The sequence below is a fragment of the Eptesicus fuscus genome, chromosome 9 (genome assembly GCF_027574615.1).
Source record: "Eptesicus fuscus isolate TK198812 chromosome 9, DD_ASM_mEF_20220401, whole genome shotgun sequence".
In the NCBI taxonomy this organism is placed as follows: Eukaryota; Metazoa; Chordata; class Mammalia; order Chiroptera; family Vespertilionidae; genus Eptesicus; species Eptesicus fuscus.
In genome coordinates, this window is record NC_072481.1 from 42,686,460 (window position 1) to 42,707,650 (window position 21,191).

The window sequence follows — 21,191 nt, forward strand, 5'->3', positions numbered from 1 at the left end:
AAATTTGATCATGCTGGAGGTGAGTAAAAATTTGGTCAGTGTTTCTCAGTCTCAGCATTATTGACACTTTGGGTGGGATACATTTTCTGGGTCGCTGTCCTGTGCATCATAGGATGCTTAGCAGCACCATGGCCTCTACCCACTAGATGCCAGGAGCATCCCCCGTAGTGACAACCAAAAATGTGTCCACACATTGCCAAATGTCTTCTGAGGGCAAAATCACTCCCAATTGAGAACCACTGAATTAAGGTAAAGGAAGAGCTAACATGGATTGCATACCATCTGATAAGCAAAGTATATATATGTTGTGGCATCAATAGTTCATTAATCTATTTAGTAAACACACATAGAGCTCTCTTCAAATTACTAGGCTATGCAGTCTTAACTGTTAATGCTTTTAATATTCTATGAGCCTTCACTACTGGAATATTTTTAGTATTATGAAATAATCCAATCACCTCTCTGATACTTGAAGGCCTCCATACATGGTGAAGAGCCTTTTGGAATCACTGTTGAAGTCTTAGGTCCCTAGACATAACATCAGCAATATTAGGAAGTGGTGCCTATAGCATCCGTCTGCCATGTCTACAGCTTTTGCCAGGTACTATGCTGGGGTCTGTGCATTATTTCATTGAATCCTCATGCCAGCAATAGAATACAAAGTCGGGGCCCAGAGTGGTCACATAGCTTGCTTGCCCACGGTTCTCAGCCACTTAGTAGAGAAGAGTTTGGATCTGAGTGCATGTCTGTCTGGCAGCAAGGCCTAGGCTCTCATACAAATTCTTTCACCCAGTTCAAAATAGAAGTTGTCCACTTCTGTCTAGAGGTTGGCTGCCATTAAGGTGTGAAGAGCCATATGTTACCTATTCTATTCAGTAACACCTGCACTCTTTGCATCACTGGCAACCTAATAGATTAATAATGATAAATATCTGATAATGATAGCCTGGCTACATACCCTTGTGGGTACATAGGTGCAGCTGTGGGTATACAATTGGTCTGTACTTTGGTTGTTGAGAAGTAGAGTTCATGGAGGTAAACCAGGGTGAAGCAAGAGATTTGTAATCTCTCTCATCTTTTGTCTACACAAGACCTTTGTAAATGCAATGTCCATGTCTCTTAATGTGCTCTCAGGTAAAAGCATAGATATCAGCTATGCTCCAAGGTTGTTCTTTATTAAAACTCTTTATTATCTAACTTGATTGGCAAAGCTATATGAATTCTCAAATCATGGTTCTTAGTGGCATTCTGTAATTTACTCCTGACCCGCTCCCCAACATTCTGACTTAAAAAAATATCAAATTGGGACTTCCTTGCAATAAGATTTATGCTACACAGAGTCTCACTGGATAAACAAAAAATAATTTTTTTTTACTAATTTTGTCACCCAAGTGTTCAGTCACAGCTTCTACTACTAAGGTGGTACAGCTTTAAGCTTGCACTTAAGAACAAAAGTATGGTGAAGTAAGTAGTAGGAAAGGCTGAATCAAAACCATGTGTATGGGGAAGACGTCAAAGGTTAACAATTGCTTTAAGAGATCATGGTTTTAGTGGTTCTGATATGGAGGAAGAAATGACCTTCCCCCAGAGTTGTTCCATGAGGGATACTTCCCTTTGATGCTTGAGTTTCAACTTGGATAGAATCATCTGGGTCCATCATCTGGTGAGGAAAAAAAATATATAGTTATACCTGTAGGTCAATGATTTGTATTACTACATTGATGATATTCATGTCATCATCTACTGAGCCCTTTCTTAGTATGTGGGCCTCTGGGGTAGGTATTCTTATCCATGAAGTTAGGGATAGTGCCATGGCTAAGAACATGAGTTCTCCTTGAATTGAAATTCCAACTCTATCACTTTCTATCTGTGTTATCTTGACTTAGTTGCTTAAACTCCCTGTACCTCAGTTGCCTCATCTTTAAAATGGGGATGTAATATCTACCTTGTAGCACTTTGAAGATTATTTAAAAATAACGCATGAAAAGGCTGAGATGAATAGTTAGCACAGAGTGAGCTCTCAGTAAATATTAGCTATGTCACTTGTTATTCTTATACCCACGAAGACACTGTGCCACTTTTCCCCGCTTCATAGTGCTAATCCTTCTAGTTACTGGGGACTGCATGGGCCATCTCTGCTCTTCCAGGAAGCCTTCCCTACCCCAGCCAGACTAGCCTAGTGTACTCCTCTGCTCTCAGAGCCCTTATCTTGTTGTATTGTAATTGTCTGCATCAGCCTGCTTTCCTGACTAGACCTGAAGGTCAAAGACATGTACCCCAATGCCTATCATAGTGCCTGAAATAGAATAAGCACTTAACAGAGTTTTTTTGGATAAATTAATGAAAGTTTAATTAATGTACTCTAGGTCATAAAGCTAGTAATTGAATGAGAGCCATGTCTGTCTTATAAAAGTAAATAAAAAGCTATGGAAAAATATTTCCCTAATAATAGTAATACATTAAATTATGATTCAAGACTGACCATTACTTATGGTCAGAATGCTGTCCAAATTTGTTGAAACTCTCTAAATTTTGGCCCTATCACCTTTTCAAACCTTCATCTAGCAATAGTACTTGCCATCTCTCTTGACCCCAGCATACACAGTTGGCTCCTGAGCCATAGAGTTAGCCTTGTTGATCCCCTATATTTGACTTACACTTTCATCTTCTCTCAGGCAGTCATCAATATTTACTGAGCCTACATTGTAGACGCCTGTGAGCTCCAAGGATACAGAATGAAATCAAAGGTGGTGACATTTCAGTTGAGTCTTGCAGGAGTGAATCAAGCCTTCTCACTGGTTCTTCTTTGGAAGATGTTTTGGCTAGACTGTGAGCCCTTAAGAACAGGGAATGGATTGATATTTGCTCCAAGTTTATCATAGGTTGGTATCATCAGATGTTTGCTGAATGAAATAATTAGGCTGTAGAGAAAACTTTAGGATTATAATTAAAGCACCTTTAAAAAACAATACTACATTTAGCTTCTTCCTTACCCATTTGATGGTAGTTGGAACCTCAGAAATTGGCCATTGAGCTTACTGACTTTTTCATTTGATTTGCTGTGTAATAGAGCAGAATGCTATTGGCTTCACCAGCTGTGTTCAGAAGGGCTCTATGTTCAAATTAGTCACAAATCATGTCCCTCCTGGCATTGTTGCTAATGACAACACTGAAGATCAGAAATGCCTTATTAGTGAAAAATATTTTATTTCAAGTGCCTTGACATTTTACAACTGACAAGAAAGTCTTTTGTCTGTGTGGGTTTTTGAGGGAGTACATCAGATTAAACACACACATGCATATGTATCCGTAATCTAGCATGCACACAGGGTTCCCACCTGGTTGGTGACTATCATATAACCTGGGAAGATTTCATAGATTTCCTAATGTTAGGGGTAGGAATTGAGTGTAGGGAGTGCACCCTGGTGATCACAAAGCAGAAGGGCTTCCGTGCAGCTGGGCCCTGAGTAGTTGCCCTTAGCTCTTACTTTTGGAAAAATAACAGTTATTCAATAAAGTATTGGAATAATTAGAGGAAAAATATTAGAGCTTGGGGAGCTGTCCTCCTCTTGAGCAAGGAGACAAAGGCCCTCTTTGGAATTCCTGTTGGGTTGATGGCATGTAGCTGTTGATGCTTAGTTTTGTTTCTTGCCTATTTTGAGAGTGTTGCTAGTTTGGTTTTAGTAATAGCGACTTGAGTCATTTTGGCCCTGTGTCTCTTCTTATTTCACCTACATCCTTTCAGCAGAGAACAGAATGCATATTTATTTTCCAGCTTTACATGTTATTTCATATTCTATAGAATCTATGGACCTTTAGGAACAATGATGTTGTCATGGATAAACAAAGTGCTGTGTGTGCTTCCTGGGAGTTTAACTGTGGGCATTTTCTTCTCGGCAACGAGGAAATCAGAGAGGCTTGGCCAACATGTTCCCATACACACACAGACCATAAGCCAATATTAGAAATCAAGACTCTTACAAAAAGTCCTAAATGTATGCTTTATATGTGTGGACCATATGAATGAGAGCCCTGCCTCCAAATAAAACAGGCAGTAGTTCAAATATAATCATTTTTTAAAAATCAAGTTCTAATGATAATGCCTGAACTAGACACTTGGGAAAGGGTAAGGAGTAGAGGACATGACTGAAAATGAAGGGGAATTTCAAAAGAATTGTAATAATCAATGTCTGGTTTATAAGAGTTTCCATTCTAATTATAGAGACAATAGCCAGTTCAGAAGTGAGCAGAATTACATAGTATTAAATACCTAATGAGATCAGTAAGAGTGTTCATATACTGTATAGAGAGTTTGGTCCACCAAGGGACAATGTGGTCTTACTTGAGGGGTGTTCAAACATGTGTGAGGGCATTTTTAGTTTGTCACAAGGAGGGAATGTTGCTGGCATTCAGGTATGCTAACTGTTATACAGAACACAGGGTCGTTCTAAACATTGGAAGGAAGGAGTCCCCGTCAAAATGCTGATCACCCTTGATGAGAAACACTGCAGAAATTCCGAGAACTCGGGACTCTGACTTAGCTAAAGCTGAGTCTAAGATATATGTACTCCATCTATTCTGTGAGTCAAACAAAGGTTCTGTTCCCTAAAATCAAGGAAATGGCCTGTATTATAAAGTGCTTCAGTGATCAAAGTCAGTAAAGTGAAACATGTCGATCATCCTTCGGTCTAAAAGGGCAGATTCGTTTAGCATTGATTTAAAGCTATAAGGAATCAAGACCCTTTCTTTAATGATGCTTTCTGATGGCTCTCTGTTTAAATTGAAGTAAGGAGCTGAAGCTTGACTAGAGGGCAATTCATTTCTAAAAGGTATGTCCACATTTAAAAGTTACTATTGCTTATTTTGTATGTATTTTTATACTATCCAAAAATATTTTCACATTTTAAATAGTTTAGTTTTCATTTGAAAAATACTGAAAAACAAAATTAGACTTCTAAATACCTATTTTCTAAAAGAGGCAGCATGAATTTAGTTACCAACAAGAATTTCAACCAACAAAATTCTTTAAAAAAGTAAAGTGTAACTGGCCAAAAAAAAAGTGTCATTTTCTCTTTCTTTTTCTAAATACTCTTATATATTACTTACTGAAAAAAAAATTAGATAAAACTTGATCTGAAAAAATGTCCTAAGGTCCATTCCTTATCACCCCCAAAATATAAGTCCAAAATATGTATTCCCATATCTAGGATAATGTGTAGCCCATGAAGATGGTCAATGTGCATTTGAAGAATAGAAGAGATTTATATTTTAAATTATTTTAGGCATTATAAATAATATTTTATAAATATTTTAAATAAATAAGATTATACTTAGGAATTTGATTCCTAAAATTTACACCTAATTTATTTAAAATAACTTGGAAATGAAGTACTGTTATATCTCATTTTAGAAAAGCCAAAAACATGTGAGAGGATTAATTTTTAATAGGTTTTGTGTTTTTTCTTTAGAAAATAATTTCAATTTTACTAAAAAAATCCACTCAAAATTATTTTATCAACATTTTTATTTATATACACAACTTTTATATGAACACCCACATTGTTTACACATCACATTATTCCACATCAAAAGAACTTAATAATTTTTTTTCTTTAAAAATTTCCTACATGGTTCAAGATCTAAGATATAAAGTATCTATTTCTTGTTTATAATAGTAGCTATCATTTTTTTTTGCTGTAGGTTCTTTGCTAAGCATTTTAACTGCATTATCTCCTTATTTCTAACAATAAACTTAGGAGGTGGGTACAACCTTAGTGCCATTTTACATATGAGGAAACTGAGGCTTAGGATATTTAGGATTCTAATTTACATAATACTGTACCTCCTACTATATGATATGTAAATAATCCTTTGCAGATATAATTTTTGAAGGACAAGATGAATGAATACGTTGCCATATTGATCCATTTGCAAGAGAAAAAGACAAATACATGGCAGGTTTACCTTGATTTATATTTAGCCTAGAGTGTTTTGTTTTTTCTGATCACAGTGACTAAAAACTATGAAACTTATTATGTTTGATAATTACTTATTTTTAATTAGATAGATAACTCATTTAAGTTCACAAGTAAGTCTGGAGAAGCTTGGCTGGGGAAGCAGAATTAACTGCATTTCAAGAAAGCTTTTATAAGCAAAGATAATAACTCGCTAAAGAGAATGGACACTGGCTTGTTTGAATCCTTGGTTGCAAGCTAACACTCTGAGGGAATGTTCTTAGCAAAACACTCACTTCAGCGGAAATTAGGTCAGCCTTCTGGAACATTTATCATGTATACCTGTCACCAGAAGACCCAGTCCTTAAAGTGAACTGAGATCACAGGCATCGGTTCCTCTTACTCTAAGCTGCAAAGGACACTCTAAACCAATAGTTCTACAAATATGTGAGCTTGGCAGAAACTCCCATAAAACCGAAGCCAACGCCCATATAGTTGCTGTGGGAATTGAATTCCTTAATACTCTGTTTATAGAATTTTGAAATGGCAAATGGATTCAGTCTGTTCTGAAAAACAATCTGTCCCATGGCTTGTTTGGAATAACATCTCTAGTTGCTATAGAAGGATGTAGACAGACGACCCATGTCTGATTTGGAAGTCAATTTCACCAGCCTCTGCTTGTTTCATACTGTGCAGCCAGGTTGGTTTTTGTTCAACTGGGGGGTATTATTTGCATAAAGGAAAGGTCAACTTCTATTGAAGCTAGGGAGTTGCTAATTTGATATAGAAACTAGAGTTGTTAGCAAAATCCAGAGCTAGAGTAGTTAGCAAAATTCGGAGCAATGCAAGGTAAGATAAGACTGAATGGTAAAACCAAAACAACATAAATGAGTCATAACCCGATGGCCTTTCAGTAATCATGTGGCAATATTCTGGTGGTTTCAGAGCAATGTCAGCAAGTGTGGGGATCCTACATGGGAACTTGAGAGTGCATCTGCGTCAGTTTATGTGCATTTCAGCTCACTGAATGTCATTCATTGACAGTCTTACGGATTGAAATGACCACATTCAACAAGCAGTCAAATCACCATATCTACTAGGTTAAGTTAACTTCTCTTTGAAAGGGAGTAATTATCTGTTTCATCTGTTCTTGTTGGGCAAACATGCCTAAAGACTTCACAAAAACATTGCTATCCTATATGTGAAATTGGTTCAAGAAAACAATGAAATTATTAAATGTTGTGTAGGAATCTACCTTTGTATCTCAAGAAGAACAAAAAGAATATGTGGGTAAGAAGAAATATTTGTTTCTTTGTTCATTTGTCACACATGTACTAAGGACCCACCATATGTTATACATTGTACAAATGGTAGAACTAAAAGGATGAGAGAGATACAGTTCCCACTTCCATTATGCTCTCATTTAAGTTGTGTGCCTGTGGGTGTATCTGTGCGTGACAGATCTTAAACAAAAAATAATGATACTGTATGTGAAATGCCACAATTTTTAAAACTCAGGAGAGGAACTCAAGAAATTTTGTCTATGAAAGTAGCTTGTAAAACAAAGTTTTGTTTGTAACCATATCCTTAAGAAAGATGGGCCTGTTTCATATGAAAAGTCCAGATTTGAAGAGCTGAAGGGAAGAATGGGACTGGCAGAAATCACCAATGATTTCTTGCTTAAAGAATTTAAAAAAAACACAAAACACAACTTTCATTATCACACTCTATTAAGCCAGGACCAGGAAACAATTTCTAATCAGCACTCTGATCTAGGCAGAGATTGTGCAGTCTTTTGTACCAGGCCTCAGATCTGTGTTCTCTATTCACACATGCTCACTTCCAGCTGTTGTCATTGAAATCCCACATAATCTTTCAAGGTCAAAGGGCAGTCACCCATGGCTGCTGCAGTTAAAAGGTTATGCTGATTTCTGTTGTCAAATATTGGCCCTTTTCTCTTCCGAGCACTCCCATTCTACTTTTTTTAACAAGAAAAATCCAGCCTAGAATTGTATTACATGACTTTAAAGTCTTAAAAGTGTTGCTCCATTGTGCTAACACGACATGGCCTGAACAGTCTAATTCCTTCTGTTATATCTCACAAAGAATTTCCTGGTACTTCTAAAATACTTTGTATTTGTGCTAAGCCAGCAAACTTCAAAGTATAGTGGCCCACACGATTTGTGGCATGCCACAGTATCAGCAGAAATGTATAATATGGAGTCTATAATTTAATAAGCATTGTGAATTATGGCATCTGTAAGTAATTGCTGGTTAAGTGAATAAGAATTGCACCAAGCAAATGACTTCTAAAAACATGAACGTTCTTTGTATTTTGTGGTTCTAAACATTAACTAATTTTATTATATATTTTGAAAACTAAATCTACCTATTTGCAATCAATCCCCCCCTCCCCCCATAGTCTTAGAAAAGTAATTGCAAGGACTCTTTTTAAATACACTGCTTGGTTCGTGAATGATTTTCTTTCCATGCTTGGTGAATCAAAATCGGTGTTGAGTGTCTTAAAATTAGCACATGGCCCCTGGTCATCTTCTTTCCTTGTCATTGCCTGTGTCCTCAGGTGGGTTAGCAAGCAGGGCTCCTTGTATGTGGTTTCACAGCCATGTGAATTAAACCTAAAAAGGAAGAACAGGACAATGGGCATTAAGGCGTTTTGCTGTTTTATATCCATAAACCAGGGTAGCCCTCGGGTGATCCAATCTCATGTCTGTTTCATTTAAGGTAATCATTTTCTGATGTATTCAGAGAATAAATTTCCTTATTTTTCCCTAATATATGTAAGAGTTCATAAGCAGAAACTGAAGCTATAACAAATAATTTGATCCATTTGCAGATTATGAAGTTACTGTCCAAGTTTAGAGAAAAACTTTTATTCAGAACATAAAAACAATGAAGTTGTTTATTACCCTTTTTAGTTCAAAAGCAGATTAAATTAAAAATATTTTTAAGTTTATGGTGCATTAAAAATAAAATCATTTTAAATATTTATAAAATACAGATCTTATGCTAATTATAGTGGAACTTACTTTTTCTAGCATGAAGCAAAATTTTATTTTTTAAAAAACTTTTTTTATGGTGCTTAAAATTTTTTTTCCTGATGCAAGTGTTCCTCTGTTCTTGCACAGAACTAATTTGTAGTTGGGTCCACTTGGAAAACACCTATTTCTGTTTATTATAGGCTTAATAAGTGCATGATTCTAAATGTTTAGGGGAAATTAGTTTGTTGGCATGACAAAACAATGAAAGAAAGGATATTTATTCAGGAGGAGAGAAAATTAGGGATTGAGGGACTATCTTCAAATACTCAAAGAGTGGCAAAATGGAAGAGAGAGCGATTTATTCTGCCTGGTCCGAAGGACAAAATTGAAGTAAATGAGAAGTTACAGGAAAGTAAACATATGAAAAGAATTTTTAAAAACCAAACCTTTTAATTTTATTAGTCTAAAAGTTTATGACACAATGATGATCGCTCCAGGTGATCTTTAAGATATCTTCATTTCCAGGTCATTTCATGATGTGATACATCTGATATTTACAGACAAATAAATAAAGATATCTTTCACTTTTTAGTTAGATGTTTTGATATATATTAAACATAGTCCTTTAATTAATTGCCTAATAACTCAAACTTATAAACGCTCTTTATGTAAAATCATTGAGCAATCAAATTTAATTAATTGAAATACTATTCTTCCCTTATTAACTACAGGAATTGGTGAAGATGTGACAAGGCCTTTGAGTTAAACTAGATAATCAAGTCTCTGGTATAATCTATGATGGATTAAAGTGAAATATAATTTATTATATAAAAGAACTAAACAAACCTGTTAACCTGTTTAGTTCTAATCCTAATTCTGTCACTAGCTGTGTGACTATAGGCAAATCACTTAAACCTCTCTGAACTTAATATTGCCAACTACACAAAGTTGCACAAATAATTAGAGCTAATGTATCTAAAGTGTTTAGCGGAGTACCAAACACATTGTAACTATTGGATAAATGAGAGCTATACTTTTCATTAAAATTAATACAACCGAGAGAGGTTCCATGTATAATTTTTAAAAATAGGTTGCCTAACTTTATAATACCTGTTACCAGTTTGATACATTTTTCTAATGTAGATATGTTTAAATGATTGCAAGTGAGGATATAGTGTCCTTGGCCTTGCATAAAATTGTTAATTAGCTCAAAGAGTTCAGATTTTATTTCCCCTCAGTACATTGGTACATACAGCAAAGGGGGAAAATAGGAAAAGGAGCCAAACAGTGTATCTACAGAATAGCATTTGCCAAAACCCAATGATATCCTTGTCAAATTCTTTGGGAAATAGGGAGTTAAATAATGTTGGAACGCTCAGGAGCTTTAACATGTAAATGTTTCTTGTCATCCTCCAAGAGTTTTCCAAACTCACTTTACTATAGACACCTTTATTTTGCATATATTTGGATTGTGTTAGAAGATAATACTGAGAAGATATACTAGAAGCCAGATTTTGAAGGGCTTTAAATACCTAACTAAAAAGTCTAACCTTTTTCAAGGAACTCATGAAATACTTATGGCTTTTTCACCAGATGAAAAAATACCAACCATCCATCTATCCTAGTGGATTAAAGTAGAGAGAAGATACCTAGTAGGCATCACAAATTTATGTACCTACAGGGGCCTTATAAATCATTTAAATAAATGAAATACAATGAGGAGTATTGAGGTGTGTTGTATATTTGTAAGCTCATGCCCAGTTTAAAAACATTCATATGCAAAAAAAATTACTGTGCTAACTAGCCAAGCAAAATATATCTGCAGACTGGAATTGGCCTGTGGGCTGCTAATTTGTGACACTTTATATTCTAAAGGGAGAGTTTGACAATTTATGAGTTTTAGGGTAAGTACTATGCTGCTATAACAAAGAGACCAAAAAAATAGAGTAGTTATAATCTACCCAAATCTTTTTTTTTTTGGAACTCTTCTAAATGATCAGGATGGTGGTTCTCCACACTGTCATTCAGGGTCTCAGTTTCCCTCTCTCTCATTGCTCTGCTACTCCATGGACACACTCTTTTGTCTGCATGGCCAAAACTGTTCTAGCTCATAAAAAGAGGAAGAGAGAGTATCTGTGGGGCAGGAATTTCCTTTCAGATGTGTGGGGTAGAAGCTGATTGTATCACTTCCATTCACTTTCCGGTAGTGACCACACCGAACTGTAAGGGAGGCTGGGAAGTGTGGTCAGTGGCTGTCAACCATGGACATGCCTGGACAGCCAGCAGACTCGGGACAGAAGGACATTGCTAGTCTTTGCTAGTTGTTAAAGTTTTCCTAGAAAGGTCTTATAAAAAGACCCAATTTTAGATTAAATACATTACTGCGAATCTTGGCATAAACATTTTCCTTAACTGGGAATACAAGCCCCAGAGAATAAAGAACTTTTGTTATTTCTAGTTGTAACTATAGGACCTACGACTGTGCTTGCCATACAATAAGCATTTAATATTTGTTGAATGAAAACAATAAACCAAATATTGACTTTATCTTTATGGATACGGCAGAACAAACAAACAAACAAACAAAGACACAGATTAGGTTTCTGTATTGAATACCTGCACCTGAGCAGGGCAGGAAAATTGGGAGCAACAAAAGAAGGAACTCAACAGTACATCAGTCCTATGACACATACTTCTAAAACCTCTTTTTGATTCATCCTTCTTTTAAGCTAAGACATTATTTCCATACTAATGCCAATTCCTTGATGTGTCGTGATAAACAGAACGACAATCATAACCATATTATAAATGCATTTATAACAATCCTTTTCATCTGAAAATCTCAAAACACCTCATCCATATCATTAGTTGGCAACTGTCATTTCTTTGTTTTATATATTCTCAGACACAACTTTCTAGACATAGAAATATTTCAGTCTTACTGTCAGTCCACACCGTATGTCAATCTTTTAATGTTTATCATAAACAGACAACCAAATGAAATTTCCTCCACCATCATGAAAATGAATCACACAAACAGCATGTGTGTGTATTTTTATGGCTTCTATGTTCTTTCTTAACAATGTCTAAACTATTAGCATTTGTTTTAAATAAGGAATTACTCATAAAATAAATAATTTTCAAATGTCATCATTGAATGGTAGAATAATTTAAATAGTCAGTGTAATAAAAAAAATCAGATTAAAATTTTAGAATTTGGGCTTAATGGATCAGCAGGAATAAATCCCCAGCCCATCTCCCCCAAGACCTGTTTTCTAAGATATTCCAAATTAAAAGTACAGAAACAAAATATTGGAGATAAACTAATAATAATTTATATTTTGCTTTAGAGGGCTACCAAATAAGGGTATCTCAAGTCGCTCATCTGAATCACTGAGTAAATATTTATTACACAACTAGAACAGGGTTTGTGCAAGGCCCTGTGAGCAGTGTAAGATAACGAGACACAACCCTGCCCTTGCCCAGTTTATGGTGGGAGTGCAGAGCTAAGGCAGGTAAACAAATACCTGTCTGATAAAGTAGAAAAAGGCTATGCCAGAAGACAAGTAGAGAAAAAGTTCTGCTTAACTTAGCAGTATTGACTGAGCACACCCGAAATGCACTGGCGGGGTCCAGAGGGCAGACGATGGAGGGGAATCCCTTTCCCTTAGGTGGCTTATACTCCAGTAAGGAGTTCACAGAGGAGAAATTGAAATTCCAGGGAGGAGCAGTATTGCTGAGGGGAACTCTTCTTTAGAAGGACGAGTATGTAAGTTCTGTGAGAGCAGCGTCATCAGGATTTAGCTCATCACAGGCAATCCCAAATACTTGGGGAATATAAATAGTGTGAGAGTGAGGGAGCTCTTTTCCCTTTGAGGAGCCCTGAAGTACACACGAGAAAGGCCCAGCCACTGGCCTGTCTTTGCCCTCCATGGAACCTTATTTACATAGGGACAATAGAATGGAGATCCCTTCTTTTCACTGCAGCGACTTGTGTGTTGTAGTTGCCCTGCATCCATCAGCCAGATGAGACTCCATCGTTTAGAGCTGGGAGTCTTTTGCTATCCCAACAGGACAACCCAAAACACCACAGGGTGTGTAAACTTTCCTCCTCAGTACATTCATTCTACTCCATGGACATTCAGAAGGTCTTTAAAGGCCAACCCCTCTGGATGGTTCTTTTCCAGCTGTTTCTTCGCATGACCTCTGAACAGTTCTGCAAGGTTACCTGTCTTTCTACAAATCGAACTCCCGCCCCGCCCCCCTCCGCCTTTCCTGCCTGTTTAAAGGTAGATAGATGTTCAGTTCCTTAATGAGATGAAATTCGGTTCCCATATAATGGCATTTTCCATAACTGCTGATATCATCGAGGTAAAGAGAGCTGCTTTTCTTAACCACCCGTAAAAGAATTCAGCTTTTCATATCCCTGCCTCTCTTCAAAAGCTAATCTCTCCCCACTGTGAGTAGGACTGACTCCAAGGTATTGAAATCTCCACTCTAATTGGGAATTCACTGAACAAGACCTCAGTGAATGAACTTTTTTAGCCATTTTATATAAAACGAAAAAGGATGTGCTCCTTATTTCAGTCTCCTCTGAATTGCTCCTGAACACTCGTTCAGAATTGGAGAGTCAGATCATTACGCAATCCGGCTTTCCATCTATGATGTGCTTAACAAAAGTATATGTTTTGCACTCATTTCTGAGAGACTCTATTCAAAATGTAAATCGTGGAACCTTTGGGGAATGTTTAATCAGCTCTCCAACTGAAGATCTTTTCATGCTAACATCTCAATTCAGAATTACTTAAATTTACCTTTTTATATATTTTTCCATTTTCCTCTCATTTTGCCATAAAGCAGAACTCCCAGATTAGTGTTATTTCCCCGAAAGTCATTTTTATGACTTGGTTTGTGTTAGTGAGAACAAAATATTAATCTGCTCAGGTTCGCTTAGTAATTACATTAGCCATGTCATTTTTTCCATCATTTCTTAGGTTTCATTTTTCGTGGCTGTCTTCCACTGGATCTGTGGGTTTCTAAATAATTGGTGAAGGAACAAAACCAGTTTCATAGTCATTCAAAGTTACATGGCATGTTTACACAGACCTTTCCCTGAGGAAACATTGTGAAGTTAAAGTAGTCAAGGCCCTCTGATAATCTCATAATACTGTGCAGAGATGATTCTATCAGGACTTGTGAAATAACTCTCTTTATTTTTATTTTTCTGGTTATTGTACATTCGTATATATTTCACCTTCTAAATTACACACATTCTCCTAAAATAAACCTTTGAGGAAGGTTGCTAGGTGGGAAAGGAGGATCAAATTATTATTTTGGCAGCGACTTTCTCAGGATCACACAAGATCCTAGTTTAAGCTTCAGACTAAATTGTTTTGTAGTTGGGTTTTTCTCTCTCTTATGTTTATTAAATAATGCTGCCCTTCAACTCTGTTTTTCCTTGGTTTCCCAAAATTTGAACCATAATCACAATAATAGGACAACCCCAGACATTTCTCCTCAGAGAACCTGATGGCACCTTCTTGATCAGAAGGTTCATCTAAAGGGTTTGTCTATCCTGTCCTTGTCCTATTTAGTTTGGAGGGACTCTTTGGATGGTTCATTTTAATAGTTTTTAGATGCACACTGGCTTGCTGGAGCTGAGAGAGAGAAAGAGACAGAAAAAAAATTCTGCTTACACTTTTATAAAGATGAAAACACACATACTTGAGCCTGATCTGAGTTGTATTTATACAGAGGCATCTCTGGAGTGCTCACTGGATACCAGACACTATGCTAGGACCTGGAGTGCTGGAGATACAGACAATGCTCTTTCTCAAAGGGCTCACAATCTAATATGAGAAAAAGACAAAACTGCAATTTAGTGTCCTAAGTCCTAGATTAGAACCACACGTAGTACATCAGGTCCATATCCCAAAAAGAGAAAAGGAGTCTTCTCCAGCAGTGAGGTAACCAGGGAAGGCTTTTGATAGAGGTTTCAACAAAGCTGAGTCCTAAAGACAAGTAGGAGTTGGTCAAACAAAGAGTAAGAATGATAGGAAGTCCAGAAAGAAGGATCAGGGTGAGGGCAGGGGCTGAACCAGTGCCCTGGAGGTACGTGTGTTCACTTAGGCCAAGGAGTAGGGCTGGAAGCAAGAGACAAAAGATAAAATGGAGCCCAGAGAGGAAAACAGAAGCTACATGGAGGTCATAGTCCATGTGAAGGAGTTTGTTACTGTACCCTGAACTCTTTGCGGGGCTCTTGCAAGATTTCTGACAGGGTAGTGATTGCTGAACACTTTGGATTTTTCTTGGATTCTACAACACAAGCAAGTCAAACTCGTGCAGCGTGTTTGACATGCTTGCTCCAACACCTCATTCTTTCCTACCTTAGGGCCTTTGTACATGCCAATCCCTCTGCCTGGAGAGCTCTTGCCCCCTTTTTTCCTGGCTGTCTCTTTAGTATCTTTCAGATGTCAGCTCTTAAGAGAGACCTTCCTTAACCACTCTTTCTAAAGAGTTTCCTGTTTGTTTCCTTTATATCATTTATACCATTTATAATTTTTAAAATAATTTGTTTCTTTTACATTATCAGCTGTCTTTAATCATAGACTCTGATTTCCTGAAGGTAGGACTGTATCTCAAACCCCTGGCAAACACCTGGCCCACAGTAGGGGCTCAATACATACTCGTTGAATAAATTAATGAATCATCAGATTTGCCTGTTAGTGAGACAACTCTGGCTACAGAGTGGAGAATAGACTAGAAGAGAAGCCAAGACTGATGATGAAGAACATAGTTGGAGAATTGGCAAAAGCCTTAGCCACAATCATACGAGGGAGACAGAGTTGTACCTGGAGTCAAGAAATAGTAAGAAATTGAATCCATGGGGATTAGGTGGATGTGGGTGTTTGTAAGAAGCAGGAGTCAGGGATGACACCAAAAGAGAAAAGCGGATGAACGGTGGATGGTTCATTGACATAGGAAAGTCAAAAGAGTAAAAACAGGTTTTGGGGAGAAGAAAATGAGCTCAGCTTTGGACATGTTGGATCTGAGGCTACCCGTGAGCTATTTAGATAGAAATATGCAATAAACATTTTGATTCATGTGTTAGGAATCCAAGAGAGCAATCAAGGCAAAAGATAAAGATTTAAGAGTCATTGGCTAATAGATTCATTCATCCACTCATTCAATAAATACTCACTAACTGCTTTGTCCCAGGCATTAAATACAATGGAGAAGGAAACAAATATTATTCTAGCTTTCACAAATATCACAATCAAGCCTGGTAGCTGATATCATGGAATAGAGAAGATAAACTTAGGGCAAAAAAAAAAAAAATATGGAGGGATGAGCACGAACCCTGGAGAACACCAGCATTTAAGAGGTAGACAGAAGAAAAAGGGCAATGAAAACAGGGTGAGTTTGAATGGATGAATACAGGGGTTACCGCCTCCCAAGCCCTTGCCTTGTGACAAACTAAACTTAGTTTTCAATTATATTGCTTGCTTTTTTTTTTTTTTTTTTTTTTTTGGTAGCAGGATTAATGTATGTGTGTTCACATTCTGTATAGAAATTCATGTTAAGTTGTCCTTAAAATAAGGGATGCAAAAGGTTGTAACTGAAACAAGTATCAGCTCACAGTCAGGTGACACAGACAGAGATGAGCAAGAGCTGGAGCTCAACCCAGCTTTTCCTATTCCACTATGAATTTCCTTGCCATTGTTATATGTGTTTTAAGTTAAACTTAATGTACATTGTGGTTGGATTTCATTTGTTATGGTCTGGAGGATCAATGTGATCTGAATATTGTCACAATAGAAAAAGGTGTCAGAGCCTGTTTTGCCAAGACCATGTTAGAGAACTTTTATTGATTTATCTATTTTTACTTCTCAGTTCTCTTAATCCAAGAGACAACACCTTAGGCCCTTCCCAAATAACAGTCAACTAAATACCTGGGTGTGGGTACCTTGGGAGGTGAAATTTCTTAACCAACTCTTTGAATGAAATTTTGTCATTTTTTAAGTTGTGGTGTATATACATTTTTTTTCTTTTTTAAATATTTTCTTTTTTTGAGATATTGACATATAACATTACAATAGTTTCAGGTGTACATGATTCTATATATATATATATATATATATATATATATATATATATATATATATATATATATATACAACTAGAGGCCCAGTGCACGAAATTCATGCACGGGGGGGGCGGGGTGTCCCTCAGCCCAGCCTGCACCCTCTCCAATCTGGGACCCCTCAAGGGATGTCTGACTGCCCATCCAGGTAGGATCGGGCCTAAACGGGCAGTCGGACATCCCTCTCACAATCCAGGACTGCTGGCTCCCAACTGCTTGCCTGCTTGCCTTCCTGATTGCCCCTAACCGCTTCTGCCTGCCAGCCTGATCACCCCCTAACCACTCCTCTGCCAGCCTGATTGATGCCTAACTGCTCCCCTGCCAGCCTGATTGCCCCTAACTGCCCTCCCCTGCTGGCCTGGTCACCCCTAACTGCCCTCCCCTGAAGGCCTGGTCACCCCTAGCTGCCCTCCCCTGCAGGCCTGGTCCCCCCCAACTTCTCTCCCCTGCAGGCCTGGGTCCCCCCCAACTGCCCTTCCCTGCAGGCATGGTTGCCCCCAACTTCCCTCCTCTACCGGCCTGGTCACCCCTAACTGCCCTCCCCTGCAGGCTTGATCGCCCCCCAACTGCCTTCCCTTGCAGGCCTGGTCCCTCCCAACTGCCCTCCCCTGCTGGCCATCTTGTGGCGGCCATCTTGTGTCCACATGGAGGCAGCCATCTTGTGTATTGGAGTGATGGTCAATTTGCATATTACTCTTGTATTAGATAGGAGGATTGTGAAATGACACCCCCCCCACACAGTAATTCTAGTTAACATCCATCACCATACATGGTGCTATTTTATTTTACCAAGAAGTTTATGATTATCAGATATCCTAAAACTTAGAGCTATTTACCTATAATATCAGAGATTGTGTATTTGATCTTAAAAACTGAAAATTTTCTTTTAAATCTAAGTTTAAAAAATATCTTTCTTATGCAGAAATCAAATGTTAACCAAAGGAAAAATAATAATTTTTAGGCACATTTATAATTCAAAGCATGATAATTTTTGCATGTATTTATGTCTATGACACTTGACAATTTTTTTGTTGTGTAAAATGTGCCATAAGTAAACTTGCCTCCCCTACATAGTGGGCATATTCAGATTGGTCTTTTTTCTTACGTTGTATTTTTTTTAAAGGTGTTTTCCTTATTTCAAAGAACAGTTATTTTAAAAAATTCCCCTCAGCCATCAACTTCTCCTTTGGCCCTAATTTTAAAGCAGGTGGTTACATTAACTCAATAGACAGATCTCTCAGTTAGGTTTACCTATGTGAGGCTGACAGAATGAGAAGACTTTAGAGGCAGAGAGGGAAATGACATATCATCAATTATCTACTAGTATTCCTTGCCATTTATGTTTTATGTCCCTGTGTTCCTAAACATACTATAAAAATGAATAAGCAGATATCATAAAGGAAACAAATCATCCAGAAAAAATGAAACAGATACAAAATTAAAAGTTTAATTTTGTACCATTAATTTATCTTTTCTTAAAAAAAAAAGAAAAGAATCAATCTTACTACAAAAAACTCTTGTTCTTGAAACAAATCTAAATTTTATCTGTGCTCAAAGAATTTATTTTTATGTTTCAATAGTTTTTAAGGGATTTACTTCTTCTAGTCTAGCTTTTTAAAGATTTACGTAATGGTTCCTCTAGAAATGAAGGGAACATCTTTAAATCTTGTTTGGTTTGAATGAATAGATAGCTAATCCCCATCAAATGTTTCTTTAGAAAATCGTGTTTAAAACTGTTATGGAATTTAGCTATCCAGGCTGACTCTTAGGTAGGGTGTTTTCATCCCAGTTGTTATGGTCTCAGAGGTCAGCCAAGGTAACCATTTATTTTAAATTGTCTTTTGTTTCAGATTTCCTGTTGAGTTTTTTTTTTTTTAACCATTTCAGAAATCACCCAGTTGTTGTGTCATAGCTTTCCATAACCTCCAGATTCAAACAAAAAAAAAACAACACTACATAACTAAATGACTATACCCTCCCACGGAAACTCTAACCAGAGCAGAATATGAAAGTAGACATCATATTTTTTAATCACAATGAAACTCATGTTTAGACTTCTGTTACCAAATATCTTCTATTTATGACACTTGGCTTTTTTTGTTTTTGTTTCCTCAGGACATTTGGGCTTCCAGGACAGTTTTGTCACATCAGGTGTTTTTAGTGTGACTGAGCTAGTAAGAGTGTCACAGAGTAAGTATAATTTTGCTTTGATTTGGTACAGATTTGCCTTTGGTTTGTGCTTACTTTCTGCCTCAGCCTCCTGGAGACATAAATAGCTTTCAGAATCCCCTTTTCATTCACCCATTGGAAGACTTTTGCCACACAGTTTATTTAGGAGCCAAGAATTTAAATCAGGAAAATTTGATGTCATTTTAATGTGAAACATATGGAAAGAACTGAAATCCAGAGTGTTTCACATATTCCTTAGTTTATAGTGTGAACCTGGTTTTAAAAAATCCTGAGGTTTCCCTGATTTCTAAAAATTCTGCAATTAAAAAAATACTGGTTTTGACCTTTAAAGAATGCTAATGCCCTCAGCAGGAGTGACATAGGACAGCATGATCATTACCAGCTTGTCAATAATCACCAACAACAGTGAATTAAGAGTACCTGTCACCACCCTGTTCCATTAATCAAAAGGTCATTGATTGTATTTTTGCTATGAAATAATCCAGACAGTCCAAGGAGAAGGTATAGGATTCTCTCTCTCTCTCTCTCTCTCTCTCTCTCTCTCTCTCACTCTCTCTCTCACACACACACACACACACAGTTGCTTTCCCCTAAAAACACATTTTTGTTTTTATTTAAAAGCATACCTATAATGACTATGATGTTTGAGCTCCTAGTAACAGAAAGAAAAAACATATACCAAATATTACAATTTTTATCCCCCTCCTACTTCAAAATATCACTTGTAGATAAAATATACATTGTCAAAATTGGTTTCAAGTCTAAATAAATCATTTGTGGGATGAGGTGAAGTAAAAAAAAAAAAATCTTTTATTTTCAAGTTCATGCCCCACCTCCCATTCCCCGTGTTACTATCTCAGAAGATTGACCGAGCAAACCAGTCAATCTCATGACAAGATGCCAGGTCAAGTAAGCCAAGCCATCCTGATCTCACAGTTTAGATTCTGTCTGTTCTTATTTCTTAAGGCTCGAGGACTCTTAAGAATCCCAAAATGGGAGACAAGGTGGGGGCCTGGGAACAGGGGTAGAGGGTTAGACAGAGAGTGACTTTTGAGTATTCACTATCTGCCAGGCACTGTGCTAGGTCTTCATGTAGGTAGCATAAGTTAATCCTTGCAATAAACATGTCAGATAAGAAATCACTCTCATTTTTACAAATGAGTTAAATTACAGGTCTATTGAAGTCATTTACCCAAAGTCAAACAGTAGGTAAATGGTTAAGCTAAGTTTGTATAATGCTAGGATCTAGACTGGCCCAAGGGAACTTGAATTCTACAATGCGAGGCTACATGGAAAATAGCAGGAAAGTAACTATGGATGTTAGAATTCTGGTAGTCAGGGACTCTTGGTTGATGCAGGGATGTCCAGGTATTATGGGGGGAGGGGAGTGGAAACCTGAGGAATAAGTCAGGAGCAGCATGTTGTGAGGTAGAAGGGAGAAGTTTCTGTCATAGTATGAAGTATGCTTAAAGTATGCACCCAGTGAAGTAGAGACTAGGTTGCTTTATTAATTTGGAGAATATATGCTGTCCTAGCATAGCTAACTAGCCAGTTATTTACATAGACAAATAAGGATGCATTTGTGTATGTGTGTTTGTCTACACACACAAACACACACACACACACACACACACACACAACATTTTAGGACTTCTAAAAATCACTAGCTCACATTTTTCTTGTAATTTTAATAATGAAAGTTATATAGACTGATATATCAGAGTATAACTGTCATTGTGGCATTAGAGAAATACATTGATTGAGCCCTTACTACAGTCCAAACAGCCTCAAGTGAAAATCCTTTGAACTCTAAAATTGGAGCACTAGACCTTTTTAATCTACCCTGGCTGCTGTAATGCTTACATTTAATCTTCATTATCATCAGTGTCTGAGGCCTAGGGTTGT

The 21,191-nt window shown here is 37.1% G+C and overlaps 1 protein-coding gene across 5 annotated transcripts in view; it reads left to right on the forward strand.

Annotated features, from left to right (window-relative positions):
- The window catches only part of NFIA (nuclear factor I A), a 365,771-nt gene that overhangs the window by 223,803 nt on the left and 120,777 nt on the right, over positions 1 to 21,191 (forward strand). For all 5 annotated transcript variants that reach the window (XM_028142302.2, XM_008139378.3, XM_028142299.2 and 2 more), the window contains one exon: positions 19,212 to 19,286. In XM_028142302.2, the coding sequence (XP_027998103.1) occupies positions 19,212 to 19,286 (75 nt within the window). The remainder of the gene's footprint in view (positions 1 to 19,211; positions 19,287 to 21,191) is intronic.